Source organism: Chenopodium quinoa, unplaced genomic scaffold (assembly GCF_001683475.1).
Source record: "Chenopodium quinoa cultivar QQ74 unplaced genomic scaffold, ASM168347v1, whole genome shotgun sequence".
Lineage (NCBI taxonomy): Eukaryota > Viridiplantae > Streptophyta > Magnoliopsida > Caryophyllales > Amaranthaceae > Chenopodium > Chenopodium quinoa.
Window position 1 is genome coordinate 943,645 of NW_018742881.1, and position 19,623 is coordinate 963,267.

Below are 19,623 nucleotides of genomic sequence, written 5' to 3' on the forward strand. Positions count from 1 at the left end.
TGGAGCTAACAGTCTTACCATACTGTAAGCAAATACATGGTTTAAAACAATGACATAAAAATTTCAACCCTGGTAAGATTGTAAGAGCAGTTGGTGAAATATTGTAGTCTTCAAAGCTTATAAATTGCAATAAACATTAAATTTCAAGCCTTCACGGTGTTGATGTAATGCCAGAGATTTTCTTGCCAATTCCTCATGTTCACAAATACAATTGATGTGATTCGAAGTGCTTGAGTTTTAAGTTTGTATACAAGTACATAAGAAAATCAAGCCTTGACATTACGAAAGACAAAAAAATGATAGTTCTGCAACTATAAGGACCAAAATTTCACGGCAAAATTGGGATCTAGCTCATAAGTGCTCTCTCCTGGTTAGAAAGAACTGATAAGAAAACACCACAGTTTATAAGGAGTATTTTCTTCAGCCATCCCTTCTTGTTTTCTCAGGATTGATTGGTAACAATTCGCCAGGAGCCTGCACAACAGAAGCAAACTTCAATACTCAATTTTCTGAGATTCATTGGCTTGCCTCGTGGAAAAAAAATCATTATACAGAGTATTATGGTGGCATGAATCAGCTTATTATACGGAGTAATTGAATAGGGTGGATGGAAGGCCTCCAATGGGAGGCATTGACTCAACAGTGAATACATAATCCCCCTCTTCTCTACACACTGTATGTGCATTTCTCAAAAGAGAATCATCAGTGCATAAAACTTTCATTCAAAAATTAAATTTAGCATAACAGGCATCCACTATGCAGTTCACAGCTTAACACCCCTTCCCTTTATTTAAGCCCAATAGATGTGCAAAATGCATTCACCCACATGTTTACAAAAATTGCAAGTGCCATAGGAGAAAATCTGTTGGAAAATTGTTAAGGGTGACAAAGAGCAACAACACCTACTACTACAACAGCAATAATGCATACAGGCAATAGATTGGATTGTTAGTAATTTGATGCAATCGATCAGCCAAAGCTCGGTATCTTAGTATGAATACATGATTCTGGACAACCACCAGACTTACAAACATAACAACAGCAAATTATGCACAAAGTTATGGGTTTTTTTTCAGGACCACATTTACCAACACAGCAGTACTTAAAATGTCAATTCTAAGTTCACACTGACGCCTTCAAACTCCAAGAGGTGGACCAAAGGAATCCTATCAATACCAGGTCAACTTAGGATGCATCTATCGAATTGAAACTTTAGTTGTTCAATAGAAATTCAGGGTCCTTTATTGCATCCAAGCATTACAAATCAATAGAAAAGAGAATACACAAAACAATAGAAGAAGAATATCGCAATAACCAGGGTACAATCGGGAATTCTACACCAAGTATTGAAATAGAAAGGAAATCACAGAAGCATCTATACTGAGTATTGCTAAAAGGCATCCACAAAATAAGCCGAAACTCTGTTCGCTAAATTATTTTTTGAACAAATTCAAATTTACGAAACGAAAAAAATAAGAATACCTGGTAAATCACATGATCAAAAGTATTCCTGAAGGTTCTCGCCACTCAGAGACTCTAGCTCCTTGAGAATTTCTTGTGCAAGTGTCTTAACTGGTAACTCCACATCCTCCAGCAACTCAGCAAGGAAAGGAATTGTTTCAGCCAGTAACACCAGGTACTCCTCTTTCAAATTCTCGACCAGGTATTTGATAATTCTCAGGCCTAAAAGACGGGATCGCACCATTTCACTCCGGGTTTGCATCAATACCTGGATATGAATAACAGAATTAGGATAATCAGCAAAAAATTTAAATACTACGTACGTTCCTAGATTAAATAAACTGTAATTTAAGTTTGTCCACTTCATAAATCTAGTTGATTATAATTTGCACATTATCAACAATGGTACCCTAATAAAAGAGTACCAAAAATGATTGCCTTGATATGGTGAAAATATACAAATTTTAAAAGCCAAGAGTATATATGTATTAAGCTAAGTTCCTTACGGTGATCACAAATCAAATGTAGCCTATATTTTTGGGGCAAAGAGGAATTCATCGAATAACGGGGTACTCACACGGTGATACAGCCATACAGGTCAACATTTTTTTATGAAACAGGAACCAGCAAGTCTAATATCTAATACTTCGACATGGATTGCACATATGACATTTAATTTTAACGAAAAACCTAATTATGAACTAACCGAATCTGACATCTGGAAATGGTCAGAAACCAGTAGCCTAATATGAGTAACACATCACCGATGAATTCCGAGAACGTCGACCAAGGATATACCTAAAGCTTACTGTATATCCCGAAATAAGCATTACTCCTTAAGTAAATTCTTCAGCAACTCACAATCAAAGATCAGCCAAAATGATATTCACTGGATGACATCTGAACTTCTTACTCAATGCCCCCAAGGATGAATATTCCCTTGACCCCAAAGACTTCATTTATCTTTCCTTTAAAAATTCCCTGGCTTATTTTTATTTAAGTTGTACTCCCTAATACTACGTTTATTCTTATTGGACATTTCGAATTTAGTCTAATTTACTCTTAAAAATAAAATGTAGCTTCTCCAATACAGAACTATCAAAATATCATCTCAAGGACAGAGAAATGCATGGGAGGGCTATTAGCTAGTAAAATCCAATAGAAACCAACTATTACCTCATAGTTCAGGGGCTTCCAAAGAAGGTCGGAACCTGCGGTTACAGCCATTTGACCAACGCAAGAAACCAAGATTTCATCTGCTTCCTCCAGAGATGGTATATCTGGATGATCTTCAATACAAGCTGGTGGTTCAACAATAAGCTGTGAGACAATGGGCTTCAAGAGAAGTTGGAATTTTGTGGAGTCCAGAAATTTAACACTTCCAGTATCATAAAGAAAACATTTATGCAGGGACGACAACACCAAAGCCCTGAGATGCCATTTTTCAAGTGACAAAGAATCAACTGCCTCATTCTTTTTGCTTTCAGAATTCTGAATCTTGGCCTTCTTTTTCTTTCTAGATTGACTAGCCTTATCATCATTATCAGATAAAAAACTGATAAATCCCTCAAGCAAATACTTGAAATATGGGACAAACAGTGACCTGCATTAAATTAATGTATCAAGAGACTTACAGAAAGAGAAGACCATATTTAAACAAGCAAAATAAACAAATAAATCAGTGAATCCTATCATATATGCTATCAGTAAAAATAAACAAATCAGCACTCCCACAGATACAGTCAGTGATCATATATGCTAAATCAGTGTCACTCAACTCCAATTAATTATATATGAACTTAAAAAGATTACCAAGACTATTAATAGAGCTTGGAAATTAAAGAAAGGATACTGCCAATTGCTGCCTCTTGCAGCTTAAATGTCTGTCTAAAAGGTTCCTTGAGAAGTATACATATTTTCAGTGGATTATAGTTTTTCTTTTCATTCTTGCTATTCAGTATAAAATACTTCCTCCGTTTCTATTCAGTTGACACGTTTGATTTAGGCACATATATTAAGGAGATGAGAGAGTGTGAGAGAGAATGATAAAGCAAGTGGGGTAGCTTGTAAATGCAAGGTAAAAAATTTACCCCAAAAGGAAACGTGTCAACTAAAAAATACTTCCTAAAAAGGAATACGTGTCAACTAATAAGAAACAGAGGAAGTAATTTGTTTAAAAGAAAATAAGCAACAAATGACATCAACATTTATACACACTAAGAGAGTAACAACTAAAGGTTAATGCACTTACCGATGATTTTCAGCAAGCTTGTTGACCAAATTATAGAAAGAAACTGCTCTTCCAATATTTCTGGGCCCCATATGATTAGTTTCTGCCAAACTTGACTCTACCCATTCAATACTTCGTAAGAAGAGAGGCTTGAACATTGTCTCTGTCATCTTCATCGTCAAAGCAATCATTGCACTGATGACATGTTTCTCCACGAAATTAATATTCTTAATTGAAGCAAGGTGCTGACTGCGAAGATCCAGAGCCATCATACAGAGGTCAAATATGTTTGTGTGGTAGCCGCTCACTGATGATTTGTCCATTTTGCTAACAAAATTCTTGAGTAACTCAAATACTGTAGACAAGCTCAAATCCCCTGCCTTCACAGCTTTTGTGTACACATTCTGCAATGCAGGTAATGCTAGCCTGACAGGAACTTTCTCACTGACTAACCTTCGCACATTATCAGCCTGGGATTTTATTTTCTGATTGGATTCTGATACAAAGTCTTGATGCAGCAACACAATTTCTACAATATCACCAAGGTAGGGATTCAAAAAGGCACCCAGATTTTCTACTAGTGCCTCTAAAGTGACTAGTACAGCTAGCATAAGGGTATCCTTTGAAGATGTCTGAATATTATTGTCCTCAGCAGATTCTTTGCGTGCTCCTGATGACGGAGACACAGCCCGAGTCCTCTGCAAAACATTTTTCATGATTTCAGGAAGCTCAGGCAGTGCCCTTGGTCCCAGAACATTTATCAATGCACCAGCTGTACGGAGACAGCCAGAAGAAACAGCAAGATCATCAGATAACACATTTTGCACAACAATCGCAAGGCATTTGCTGAAAACAGCATGATTGGAAGGAAACTTGTTGGCTAAAATCTCCAATGCCGAAATTGCGGCCAGTCTGACAGATACATTGAGATCATTATCAGAACCATCAACTAACTGCAAGATTTCCAGACAAAGTGCAGCAAAGGAGTCTAAATCAATTCCATCAAGATGATTCCAAGAGCCTCTCAAATGCACATTTCGCTCCCTTTCATGTTTAGATTTAAAAGCATCAAGGTCTCTCACAGATTTACACAGAACTTGAAGGGTCTTCTTCCTTGGACCTTTATCAGTCTGAACCAGCAACCTAATAACACCTTGGAAAAAGGCTGAAGGGAGCATTCCATTTGTTATCTTCATTAAAACAGCATGGATAATCTCCTTAAGCTCCTTCTTCAAAAAGATTGGAAGTGATGTCTTTTTCTTGCTTAAGTCAATGAATTGCCAACAAAAAACAACCTGTACCATGAGTTCAGTAAGTGTTTTCTGGATTGTTTCCATATCTTCCATCGACTGAAGCTTCATGACAACTTCAGGATTTTGCAGCTTCCCCGAAACAAACTTCAAGGCAAATAACAATGTCACACACTGATTATTGTCAGAAACACCTCCCTGCAATTGCTTAAGCAACGAAACAAGGGAAGGGAGCCATATCAAACATGTATATTGTTCACATATTTGCTCAGCAAAATTATACTCCCATTCTGTTTGAACTACAGAGTTTATGAAGCCAGAAGTGTCTATCTCATTGTGAAGAGATGAAAATCTCTCTTTTGAAACCAATGAACGGAAAAGGAGGACTAACAACGACCCCATACTACTGCTCTCTCCAAGAGTCTTCAAGAGATGGAGTGTGATTGACAGCCTTCGATGCTGAGCAACACCAGGCATTTCATTTATGAAGATCTGGAGCAAATTATCTGCACCATCCATCTTAGATAACCAGCAAGGAACAACAGTTGAAACTAACCCTTCAAATACACGTTTTGAATGACTATCATCGTGGTACACAGTTGATTTACTGATAACAGCAAGAATTGCAGGAATATAGTGCAATATCTTGCCAGGTTCGACCTTAGCAATTGTAGCAAATAGTGAATATACATGATTGCTGGTAACAACATCTGACGCAGACTGTGCACATTCAACAAGTAGTGCGGCATCAAATTTATCAAATACTCCATTGTTCAGTGAGAGATCATCTGAAAGTGAAGAAATGATATCCTCCAAGATAAGCAACACTGTCTGCTGTATGTAAGACAATGCATTAGACGTGGTTTGAGCGATGCCTGATAAAGCTGGAACCCACTCCTCTTGGGTAACTGCACGGACCCACTTATCTGTGAAGGCTTTCCTAAGAAGCTGAAAAAGAGGCTCTATAAGAACGGCCCTGTTTCCCATGTCTTTCTTTAATAACAAAACATCAAGAAGAGAGCTAATAGAGCTAAGTGCACTTCGGCCTCCTGAAAATAAACCAGCGTTATGCTTCTTAGATTTCTTTTTCCGGTGTGGGGAAGCCACTAAATCACCTTCATATACGAGGATAATATTCAAAATGGAGGCAACAGTTGAAGCAGAAACATCTAAACGCAACAATGCCTCCCTAGTGGCATTCTGTACATCATTGTTAGCATCATGGTAAAGAAGTACCAACTGCTGGAAAAGTTTTTGCTGTGTCTCAGAACTTAAACTCCTGTATAGATTTCCGTTCAGCTTCTGCAAAAATGCAACACATGGCCTTACTATAGCGGCATCATCTGGCAACAAACCTTCAATGCATAATGCAGGCAATAGATGGTCTTCAACAATATGTATATCTGATGATATGGGCATGGAACAGATCTCAATTAAAAGGCAGAGGATATCCACATCAATGCCAGACAACTCTCGGTGCGACTTATCAAGCTTAAAATGGTAACTGTAACGCCGCTGCAAAAGATCACACAACAGAGATTCAACATCCTTTACCCGCATGATGGAGACACCCAACTCTTTCAGAAGTGAGAGTACTTTTAGCTTTGCATAACCAGGAAATTTCATAGCAGATCCTAGTATGAAAGTGAGAATCCTATCAATGGTAGACTTATCTAATTTCTGACCAACATCCAGTGGCACAAGAAGGCTCTGGAAAGATGATGATAGTATTGATGCCATCAATGAAGGAAGGAAATCCCTATCCGAAATGATCAACTTCTTATGTTGTACCAGCAAGCTCAAAAGCTCATCAATAGAAGAACTCCAAATGTCATTATTTCCATTTTTCTTGCCCACATATTTTACACGGGAACATAGGGTGTTAAGCTCTTCAACATAGTTTATAGCAGCTGCCCTGATATCCTGGTCATCACTGGACAATGGAACAAGAGTTAGAGGAAATCCACCCAAATGCTGCAAAGCAGAACCCTCATCTGCCTGAGAACATAACATAGCAAATGAATGCAGACTCTCAATTTGTAATCTGGTGGAAACTCCTGGATCACTAACAAAGGCTGAGAGAAAATGGATGGGAGAGACCTTGCAGTTTTGAACAAGATAATTTTTGTGCTCCTTGAAAACATGCTTCAGATTAGATTCAGCAAAGAAGGCGTAAAAATCCTGCAAAGTGCGCATCCATTTTCCATCCTCATCCATGTCAACACCTGTTGGCACCACTGAGATATATGCCTTAATTGCCCTCCAAAACACAAATACCAGGATCCTTGCATTCAAATTCTTAAGATTATTTTCATCAAGCTCATTTAGGAACTTATTGTCTTCTGAATCAAGAATCCTAGAACTGAACTCCTGACCACGCAAAACATGTTCAACTTGCTCAATTGCTTTCCACTCCGCCTTAATAAAAGCATAGCAAGTTTCATACAAAGTGGAAAATTGATGAAAGGCATTCTTCTGCATGATGAATGACTGTAGCAATATCAAGAAGAATAATGTTTTAGATAATTCAGATACAGTACAACACTTGATAAGCCACGGCATTAATTCTTTGCTACCCTCAGAAAAAACATTCACCAAGCTGCAAACAGTTGGCATATTAACACCAGAAACCCACTCTTTCCCAGATTTCTTTTTAAGGTCCTTTTTAACATCAGATGCCAAGATTAGGTCCCTGTAGAAAGGCCACTTTATTTCCTTGGCCAATTTCTGGGCCTTCAAGTTCAACTTCTTTGTCCTTGGAAAAACAAAAATGAAGGGAAATGTCATTGTAGCAACTTGCTCCACAAAATCAGTTCGGTCTTGCAAGAAAGAAACCGCATGCTTCAGGCATAAAATAGCAACCTCACCAGCAAGAGAAAGATTCTCAGATGCACCTGACCATATAATCTGAGTGCATTTCTGAAGCAAATACTGAAACATCTCTAGGAGACGAGCAGAGTCTATAAGCTCGGACAATTTATCAAGAGAAAGAGCTGCCTGAACAACGCTCAGGTCTTCATCAGAGAGACAATGAACAACTGCCTCCTGAACAGTTACAAGCCTCTCTGACGTAACACCACCATTCAAAAAGGTAGACAGGTCAAGATTAGTGAGTGTAGCCCGTCTGATTTCCGCCTTTGGATTTTCAAGTCCAAACCAGACCTTTGAGTCCGTAAAGGCTACCGATGATGTTATGTTTCCATCCAGCATCTTGCACAAACTCTCAACCACTGAATTTTCACCCTTCAGCTGCACCTTTTTGTCATTCAAGAACTCATTAACAGAAGAACGCAATTCATTGGGATACTTTTTATTGAGAAGAAGCAAAATTTGCTTTGCAAAGCTCCCTGAATCTGAGATATCTAAATTATCAGTGTTCTGTGACAATCGCACACACGCAGAAAGAAGCCTGAAAACTATAACTCGAACAAGACCCTTGATAATAACAGTATCAATAATAGATACTACAGCAAGCTTGCACCGACTGTCAGAAATACTGTAGTCAATAAGGGACTCCAAGAGCACAGTAAGAAATCTGTCAATATTGAACCTTGTGGTCATTTGTGAAAGAATTCCAGGGAGAGCTTCAATCTCTTTCAGGATGTCTACCACCTTCTTAGGGAGTGTTTCAACAGACTGCAACTGCACAATGTTGATTAAAGCCATAATTGATAACTGAACCCACTGTAATTCTGCTGACGCTTGTGCATCTGCTTGAGCCAACTCAGCCACTGAACGAACCAAGCTGCTGACCAGTTTGGAAGACAAGGATACTCTGTTTGCTAATAGTCCAACAATCATCAAAGTGCCAGCTTTATAATCAGAAGACCCTTTACCACCCGATTGCAGACCAGAATTCAGAAAGGGAAGAATTCTCTTCACAGTATCACTATCAACAGTTGCCAGTGACCCCAAAACCTCAACTACAACTGCTGTGCAAAAACTAATCATGGGTGTGGCAGGCTTATGCTTCTTTACAGGAGTTGCATAGGTGCATATAACCTCGAGAACACCCATGTCACGTATGCATTGCTGGACAAATACCTCTCTGGGAGGTGGCGCCCCAGATCCTTTGACACCATCAAGGAATTTCCATCGACTATTTCCCAAGTCAATTAATTGCACGATTCGAACAAATGCATGAGTATCGTGATAAGGTAGTGCAAATAAGATTAACTCCTCAACATTATACACATGAATCTTATATCGTCGAATCAGGTACTCAAGTGTCTTAAACGCAGAAGGTGATTGAAAATGTCCAGAAAGCAAGTGCAAATAAGCACTGATTGAAGAGTTAATGCGTTTATTTTCTTCAATGCCCATCAACTCCCTATCTAGATCTCTGCTTTTATGACTAAACAGATCATGCTTGTGATTTGTGAACCGATCATCAATTTTTTCAAGAACTTCCAAACCTAAAAAAGAAAGAAGAAGAATAGTATAGTTAGTATCCACAAATAAAAATTGTCTGAGATCAAACCGCTCATCAATGTGTTGTCATAAATCAGATTCAAAGTTCCATCTTTGCTAGAATAACTCAATCACAATATTATAAGAACTAAAGTCCACCCCCCCCCCCTCTTCAATCAGTGACAAAAGTGTTCAATCTTTGCACATCTATTTAAGTGTTCCTGTTCATTATAAAGATGAGATGAAACATTTGGAACCCATCAAAGGAGCATAAAATCACACCCCACTTTACAAGAAAAAAAATGACACCACATTGCTGAAAAACCATTATAACAATTCAATGTGGGAAAAAAAATTATCTCATTGGTTCACCAGCCATTATCTATTCTCTAATGCTGTTTAACCAGTAATCACCCAATCATTGACGTCGTCCCCCAAAAAGAAAATTCATACAATGCACTAATCCATAAGAGAATAATCACACAATTATCAGTCTTTTAAAATTTCAATACTCAAACACAAGCAGTACACCATAATAAACTGAATTTAGCTCATTATTATCAGCTCCATTTTTATAAATAAAATGCTAAATTCCTCAATTCCTGCTTCAAATATAATCCTATACAAGTCCCACTCCGAAGATTCTATAAGATTCAACCATTACACATAACAATTTCTGCTCCTACGAACACCCAATACACACAACAATAAACAATGAGTACCCAATTCAAATTCCCAACTTTTAAAGGCAGAAAACACAAATTTGAAGAAAACCCAGAACAAAAAAATGCCTTTTATAACTCAAAATCAATAGAAGGTGAAAAACAATATGAAGAACATAAAAAATTACCAGAAAGAGCAAGGCTAAGGATGGTATCAATATCAAGGTCAGCAGCCTCTTTAGGGTTGAATAAAACAGAGGGTCGAGTAATAGGTCTTTTGGGGACCTCAGTATCTGCTTTTACATAAGATTTGAGAGCTTGAAGTTGTGCTGCTATGGAGGTTGCCGCCATTTTTATCGGCCCAACTTCTTCAGAAAACCTCTACTAATTCTCTCTCTATTATTTCAGGGTTTTTTTTTTTTTTTTTGAAATGGAATTGTTGTATTTGCAATTATGCGGCCATTGAAAAGGGTTATAAGTTTACTGCGGGGGCGATAGTTGATGAGGCAAGGGTTTATGCCTCTTGGTTTGAGATTTGACAAGGTTTGTCTACTAGCAAAATTGGCCGCAACACCCTAAAGTATGAATTAGGTGCACCACCCTAAACTTTACGTATTAGTTGAAGGCAAAATTGATCGCAACACTCTATAGTATGACTTAGGTTCACCGAGCATTCTGAACTTTACGTAGTAGTCAAAACACCACCAATTATGGTGTTAGGTGCAACGCATGGCATAAATGAAAATTCCGGACAACTTATTTCACCGAAAGGAGGTGAATCTTCACTCTCTAGAACAATTATCTAGTCTTCCATCCACTTAGCACGCATGGATTCACCTCCTCCGATAAAATAAGTGGCCGAAAATTTTCATTTAAGGCACGCATTGCACTTATCACCATAGTTGGTGGTGTTTTAGCTATTACGCAAAGTTTAGGGTGCTCAGTGCACCTAAGCCATACTTCAAGGTGTTGCGGCCAATTTTTCCATTTTTTGGGGTTTTTCTAACCTATGCCCCCAAAGGTTATTGTTAATAAAAATCAGTGAGATTGAGGGCACAGCTTAACGTTTGAAAAGGCATGGGCCACAGCTTAGAAACTGAAGAAGTTTGGGGTCATAACTTAGAAAAAACCCTTTTTTTTCAAAAAAAGGACAAGGTAAGGAGTCATGATAAACGAGATTAAATAGTAAATACTTCGTACAAGTTCATCAGTCTGATTTGTATATCAAACTTATACTCATATAAGTTATTTTACTCATTAATTTAGGGGTAATTTTGTACTTTCATTGTTTTCTTTCTCCTTTTTCCCTCCTCCATCACATCCATTTGACTTTCTTCCTCCACACAAACAACTACACACCTCACCAATCGCGAATGAGGTGCTTTTCCTAAGAGGTTGATATGCTTCCCCCCTCCTCGTAGAATGTCGGTCGCCCCTCCTCCCACCTTCGAAATCCTAACCACAAGGTTTTGCAGGGGTGAGGGAAGTTTTTCGAGAGAAAGGAGACTTTTTCGGGAGAGGGGAGGGGCGGCGAGTAGTGGGGTGGCTATGCGATGACTAGAGAAGGTGGGAAAGTGAAGGAAATAGGTCATGTGTGGTGGTGGGACTAATGACTTGTTTCCTTTTGTATTTTAAAACAAACAACATAGTTAATTTAAGGGTTTTACATTCCATTCTCTTTATTTCCCTTTGTTCATTCTATTGTGTATACCCTGTGCAAACCAAACAACCCCTAATATTAATAACTTCAGCTAACTAGTTAATTGCCCTGACAAAGCCTCATATCACCCACTATATAGATGTTTTGAAATACTTAATGTTCTAACATCTCATTCATCCAATTCCAATTCCTCCTCCTTTTACGTCCTCATTTATCTAATCCGACTATTTTCTAAATTTTATTGTTATGTGAAAGTCTAAGTGGCGAAATTAATACATTTGAGAGGAAAGGAGAAGGGCATCCATGCCTTTTATTAGACTATTCACGCAACCGTAATTCTACCACATTATTAACCTCTTTACCTTGACAATGACTATAACACTTGCACATTGTTTGGATTGAGAGAATTGGAAGGAAATGAAGAAAAGAGAAGAGAAAAGAAGGGATTTATCCTATATTCTTTGGATAACTTTTTATAAGAGATAAAGGAAAGGAAATGAAATTATCAATTCATTTTCCTTCCTTCTTTACAGTGGCGGATCTTGGGCCAAAGTTTAATCCCTAACATTTTGTTCAAAAATAAGAAACTTAATCACTATGCCACAACTTTTTATATGTAACTAGTGTGTAGCCCGGGCATTGCACCGGATTACCACTTTGATTAAATTGTTTATTTATGAAATATATTATCATCGATTATATTATGTATGTTATGCATAAATGTTAAACATAATGTTACTAATTAACAAATAGTGTAGAAAGACAATTTTAACACTCTTTTTGTTTGAGAAATGTTGTTTTTATTCCTCTTAATTTTTTTTTAAAACTGCTTATCTCGTTCTTCCTTTTTAATTGGTGTGTGTCATTTATAGTTATATTTATTTGCATAGATGACATGAATTATTATTGGCTAAGATGGTAAGGAATTAGATCTTGTTTCCTCGAAGTCTATAAATATAGATCATTATACATATATTACTTATAACTCAAAAATACTTAAGGGGTTCAGGCCTTGCCTGCCCTAACAAAGATCTGCCCTTGCCTATTTATTAAATCAAATCCTTCCAATGTTGAAAAGATTTGGGGAGAAGATGTAACCTTACCTTTTTCCCTCCACTTTCATTCCCCACCCTTCATTTTCCGTCTCTTCCCTTTCTCTTATACTTTGCTATCCAAAAAACTATTACGCAAACTATTACATAAGACCGATATGGGGTTGAGGCATTTACAGTTTAAACTTATAACCCATCGTATATAGACCTCAAATATAAATAAGGTGGTGACCCGTGATGCATGGGTACTTCTAATTATCATCGTACCCATATCGAACACGCAATACGCACCCGTATCCGATCCTTATAGGTACCGGGTACTTTAATATATAAATTTATTATATTTTTAAAATATTTTTTAACAGAATTTGCTTAAAATTTGAGCCCTTTCCCTAAATAATGCTAGCTAAACACCCAATTCCATAAATACAATCTCTATCTCTTTTTTTTTAAAATAGAAATCGAGCAAAGAGATTTATTAATCAAACAGAAAGTTCAGGGTCAACAATTACAAAATAAAAAATACTCCCTCTTCCAAGGTTCCACCCATACTCTAAGCTCATTAAAACTAGAGCTGTCAATTTGGGTAAACGGGTTAGGTTTGGGTCGGGTAAGAGTGGGTCGGGTCAGGTCAATTCAGATTAATTATGTAATCCCCCGTTGTAATCCCCCGTATTTTTTTAAATAATTTATAAATGGGATTTTATTTCATTTATAAAATATATTTGTATTTTCCGGAATTTAATTTCAAAAGTTTCAATTTTTAATTTGGGTCGAAAATTATTTTGGTACAAATTTTTTATACATACATTCATTCTATAATTCATGTCCAAACAATTTGTGATGTGATCACCCTTGTCCTAAATAAGATTAAAAGTGAATTGATGTATGATTGTTATGTATGGTCTTCTTGAATGAGTCGGCTATTAATTAAAATTGTAATCACGTGAAGTGAAACAAGGATGAGCAATAAAACTCTGGAAAACGTGCACTTCTAGAGTATTGACAATTATGGGTTGGGGTACACGGTGGTAGCCCGTGGCTTTTCGAGGCTTGTTTGATCAACATGTCCTCTTCTCTTTTGGTATTTACATTTTTATTTTATAATGAAAGTTAGATGGGATCCTAGACTAACTTTGTGAGAATGGAGTCGCGCCCATTCTTGCTTCGCGCTAAACTTTTATTTTAAATAGTCATTTGGGACCAAAATGATTTGATGGATTGGACAACCTCGTCTATTGCTTACTCCAAATTAGATTAATTAAATTAAATATAAAGAGTCAAGTGTTTGGAATTGATTAGCAAGTACGTTGAGTCGATTGAATTGTTTAAGTGTGGAGTCTTGATTAATGAATTCGTGTTGTATGTTTATTTACTTTAATTAGTTGAGCATGCTAGGTTTTGTGCGTAGTAGCTTGTATGTACTCAGCTTTGCTAATTGCGTGCTTTTGTGTGTTTTCTTTTGGTCATGGCCTTCGCCTTTCAATGACCTTGTGATAATCCAATTATTACACTTGTATTATTGGGGAGCAATATTGCACAGGTTAGCTTGATGATGTGAAGTTCGGGGATTTGACATACGCATTGTCAAGGGATTGGTGTGATTGAGAGTATTCGCTCTTTGTGTTGAACTTATATATGTTTTACTTTTTTAATTATGTTTTGGGATTTTGAATATTGGTTTGGCTTTAATAAGGGCCTTTATGGTTCCAATTTGTAAGCTTTGACTTATTGGTTTTCTAAATTATATTATTTTAATATTTAAGTTTGATTTCCGCTGCAATACTTTGATAAAGCCTTAACGTTTTAACACGTGGCGGTAACATGCCAATGGTTCTCCTCTATTTTTATTTAAAGTAAGTGGTTTGGAAAAGGGAGAATTATTGGGGTGTTACAAATTCCATAACTTATGTGGGTCGGGTTTGGGTTGGGTCATGCTTAAGTCGGGTCACGCCGGGTCATACTTCTTATCGGGTTTGGTTCGGGTTAATAACTGGTCGGGTTACATTCGGGTCGGGTGAACAATAGGTCGTGTTTAATTCGGGTTTTCACGGGTTAGGGTGATTCTCAGGTTCGAGCCGGGTTCGGTTCAAGTCAATAATTTGTGGGTTAGAATCAGGTCGGGTCATTCTCGGGTTTGAGTCAGGTTCGGTTTATGTCTATAATTTGCGGATTATAATCAAGTCGAGTCATTTTCAAGTCGGGTCATTCTCGAGTTCAAGTCGGGTTTGGTTCAAGTCAATAATTTGCGGGTTATAATTAGGTTGGGTCATTTCCAAGTCAGGTCATTCTCGAATTCAAGTCGGGTTATGTTCAAGTCAAAAAATTTCATGCAGGTTACAATCAGGTCGGGTCATTTCCAAGTCAGGTCATATTCGAGTTCAACTAACTATAAAATATAAATTGATAATCATCATTTTTATCAAGCTAATTATTTCCTTTGACTATAATATATATGACAATATGTTAGGGAACTATAGTCTAAATTTAGGAAGTTAATTATCTTATTTGACCATACAGCAAATATATTCTATATTTAACTCTTAAATTTGAGGATGATGCTCCTTTCTTTTGCTGGCCTGGACCGACTTGGTCTCCCTAGACAAAATGCTTTGATCAATACTAATAAGGTGGTCTAAATTGCATTTAAGGTGATTTGAAATTGGGTCAGAGACAATTTGGGTTGAATTTAGGTCGGGTCAATAACAAGAGTTGTGTTAATTTCGAGTCCAGTTAGTAATAGATCGAGTTGAATTTTTGGGTCGGGTAAGTAATAGGTCTGGTAAAATTCAGGTCGGGTCAATAACAAGTCAGATTGAATTTGGGTCAGGTCAATAACAAGTCGGGTTGATTTCAGGTCGAGTTTGTAACAGGTTAAGTTAAATTCGGGTCGGGTTAGGAACAGGTTGGGCTGAATTCAGGTCAGGTTAGTAACAAGTTGGGTTAAATTCAGGTTTTGACGAGTTAAAACAGGTTAGGGTCAATTTTGGTTCAAGTCGAGTTCGGTGCAAGTTAATTAAATTGGCCGTTGTAAACCGGTAAATCGGTGCAAGTTGTAAACCAGTAAATTGGCCGTTTAACAGCAAATAGGATGGTTCCACACACCCAATTGGACTCCCGTAGGATATTAATGACCATGGTAAACATTCTGACAATTTTTATCTTCGGGCAAAAAAAAGTCCAAAAATTCCAAAATTGAAGGTTTCGGGGCCTGGTGTCGAAAATTCTTGAAATTCTATGGGAGACATCTCGGGGTCATATAATGTCGTTTGGAACCATATATAATCATTAATCATTATTTGTTGTCATAAATGTTCGTGGTTGGCTTGAATTAATGAAATCGGTGCAAGTTGTAAACCGGTTAGTTGGCCGTTTAACAGCAAATTGGATGGTTCCAAACATCCAATTGGACTCCTGGAATGTATTAGGGACCATGATAAATATTTTGGCAATTTTTATATCCGGGCGAAAAAAAGTCAAAAAATTTCGAAATTGAAGGCTAATATCCACGTTTTTTAAAAAAATTTGGAGGTTTCGGGGCCAGTGTAGAAAAGTCTTGATATTTTAAGGGACACATCTTGGGGTCATATAATGCCGTTTGGAACCATATATGATCATTATATATTGACAATGTTGTCATAAATGTTTGTAGTATGCTTGAGCTAATGAAATTTGTGCAAGTTGTAAACCGGTAAATTGGCCGTTTAAAGCCAAATTGAATGGTTCCACTAACCCAACTGGATTCCCGAAGGATATTAGGGACCATGATAAACATTTTGGCAATTTTTATATCCGGTCGAAAAAAGTCAAAAAATTCCGAAATTGAATACTAATATCCACGCTTTTTGAGAAATTTTGGAGGTTTCGGGGCCGGGTGTCGAAAAGTCTTGAAATTTGAGGGGATACATCTCAGGGTCATATAATGTCGTTTGGAACCATATATAATCATTATTTGTCGTCATAAATGTTCGTGGTAGGCTAGAGTTAATGAAATCGGTGTAATTTGTAAACCGGTAAATTGGTCGTTTAAAGGCAAATTGGATGGTTTCACCCACCCAATGGGACTCTCGGACGATATTAGGGATCATGGTAAATATTTCGGCAATTTTTATTTTCGGGCGAAAAAAAGTCAAAAATTACAAAAGTGAAGGCTAATATGCACGCTTTTTGAGAAATTTTAAGGGATTCGGGGGCCGGTGTCGAAAAGTCTTGAAATTCCGAGGGATACATTTCGGGGTCGTATAATGCCATTTGGAGCCATTTATGATCATTATATATTGTCATAAATGTTCATGGTAGGCTTGATTTAATGAAATCGGTGCAAGTTGTAAATCGATAAATTGGTCGTTTAAAGGCAAATTGGATAGACCCACCCAATTGGACTCTTGGAGGGTATTGGGGACCATGGTAAAATTTTTGGCAATTTTTATTTCCGGGTAAAAAAAAGTCAAAAGATTCCAAAATTAAAGGCTTGTATACACGCTTTTTGAGAAATTTTGGAGGTTTCAGGGCACGGTGTCGAAAAGCCTTGTGATTTTAGGGAATACATATCGGGGTCATATAATGACGTTTAGAACTGATAAGTGCATAATATATTGTATTTTTAGTCCCTAATATTAGTCTCATAGCCTCGTTATTTTAGTTAATTTATGAAATTATCGATTTTAATTATTTTAGATTCTATTTTATTTTATTGCTATTTTTATAATAAGTGGTACTTAAAATTATGTTGTGTGTATTTGGTAGGAAAATAAGAGGGAAATAAGTGGGCCAAGATTATACAAGTAAAGATATTAAAGCCCACTTGTATCAAAAGCCACTTGCAACCACAACATCAAGAAGGAAATAAGTGGATTTGTAAACATAAGCCACTTATTGAAGCCCACAAGCAAATGGTTTCCTGAACAAGCACGTGATTAAGAGCCAAAGCAAAAGAAATAAAAGATAAGAAGAAGAGGAAAAGGGGCGTGAATATTAACCAGAACAAGACCCCAAACTACCATCATCTTCCTTAATCAAAGAAGATCAATACTACCTCCGAAATTCAAGCAAAGATGAATCTCTATCTTTGTTCTCAATTCTATCTCTTTGATCCGGGAAAACCTAGGTTGTTTTTACTTATAAAAACCCCCCAATTATTCCTTCTCAACACACACAACTTGACCAGAAAATATTATCCTAGTGAGATAGTTCGAGTGACTCATAATTGGGCAATTGGAGTAGAGAAGATAGCCATTGGAGGAGGGCTTAGTCTCGAGTCCGAGGTAGAACGAGAACGACGACAATTCGCGGGGTCGAATTCGGGTCTTGTACAGTTGTTCTTGGGAGTATAGTTCATAAGTCTTCTTACTCAATTGTTCCATTTACTGTTATTTTGGATTGTCTTTGCTAAGATTGACTAATTACTTTTATTGGATTATTGGTGTGATGATTTGATTATTGATTTTATAATCTATTTGCATGGTTTATTTCAATTTACGGCTATTTGAATTTGCTAGGTATTAATTATTAATTTTGCAGTTCAGCTATGATTGTTACCTTTCTATTGTTGGATTGTAAAGTATTGCTATCTATATGCTTGAGCTTAGTTTAAATTGTATAGAAGAGTACCTAATTTTAAATCGAGTCTGCGATTATGGTTTGGTTTAAGTTAGAGAGCAATTTCAATCTAAATAATCTGACATTTATGTGATCGGATTAGTTAGGACTAATGAGGTCTCCTAGATATTAATGCTGCCAAGACTAATTCATGCAAGTTGCGACCATATTTGTGTTAATTAGATTGGTTTAGAGTCAATTTCGGCTTAGTTCAAAATTGGTTTAAAATAAGGGAAGACAGGAGTCTTTGTTACTAAAGTCTCTACAATTAGTCTGGTAATTAAGTTGATTAATTATGCGAGTCCGGTTTATTATAATCACCAATAGTTTAATTTGAGTAAATGTTATTAATGGAGTTGGTTAAGTATGTAGTCTATTGTATATAGTAGTTTAAATTCTATTTTTTTTTTCATTATAGTACTAGTTGATTATTATCATTTAAACCCACCATCACATGTAAATAGTGTAAATAGTTATTGTATTTTACGAGCTACTCGAGTATAGTAGATTAACAATCTCTCCGTGGGATCGACCCTTTCTTGTCCTTTTTACTACTTGTAAATATTTTTGAAGGTCTAGTTAGGTAAATAAATTATTAATTTAATACGGTAAACGACACGTATCAAGAACCATATATGATCATTATATGTTGTCATAAATGTTCGTGGCAGGCTTGATTTAATGAAATCAATGCAAGTTATAAACCGATAAATAAGTCGTTTAAAGGCAAATTGGATGGTTCCACCCACCCAATTGGACTCACGAAGGGTATTAGGGACCATGGTAAACATTTCGACAATTACTATTTTCGGGCAAAAAATGTCTAAAAATTCCAAAAATAAAGGCTTATATCCACGCTTTTTGAGAAATTTTGTAGGTTTCGGGGCCCGGTTTCGAAAAGCCTTGAGATTATAGAAAATACATCTCAAGGTCATATAATGTCGTTTGGAACCATATATGATCATTATTTGTTGTCATAAATATTCGTGACAGACTTGAGTTAATGAAATCGGTGCAAGATGTAAACCGGTAAATTAGTCGTTTAAAGGAAAATTGGATGGTTCCACCCACCCAATTTGACTCCCGGGGGGTATTAGGGACCATGATAAACATTTCGGCAATTTTTATATCCGGGCAAAAAAAAAGTCAAAAAATTCCAAAATAGAAGACTAATATCCATGCTTTTTGAGAAATTTCGAATGTTTAGGGGCCCGGTGTCGAAAAGCATTGAGATTTTAGGGGATACATCTCGGGGTCATATAATGCCGGTTTGGAACCATATATGATCATTATACGTTGT

General features: G+C 36.8%; 1 protein-coding gene across 1 annotated transcript; it reads right to left on the reverse strand.

The window, feature by feature from the left end:
• On the reverse strand, nucleotides 1–10,650 carry LOC110726749 (uncharacterized protein At3g06530-like). Its single transcript, XM_021906244.1, has 5 exons — nucleotides 10,202–10,650; nucleotides 3,713–9,356; nucleotides 2,638–3,064; nucleotides 1,483–1,729; nucleotides 1–474 (listed from the first exon to the last, which is right to left on the reverse strand). The coding sequence occupies exons 1-4, from the start codon at nucleotides 10,362–10,364 to the stop codon at nucleotides 1,499–1,501; spliced, it is 6,465 nt and encodes a 2,154-aa protein (XP_021761936.1). The 5' UTR covers nucleotides 10,365–10,650; the 3' UTR covers nucleotides 1–474; nucleotides 1,483–1,498.
• Nucleotides 10,651–19,623: the final 8,973 nt, after the last annotated feature.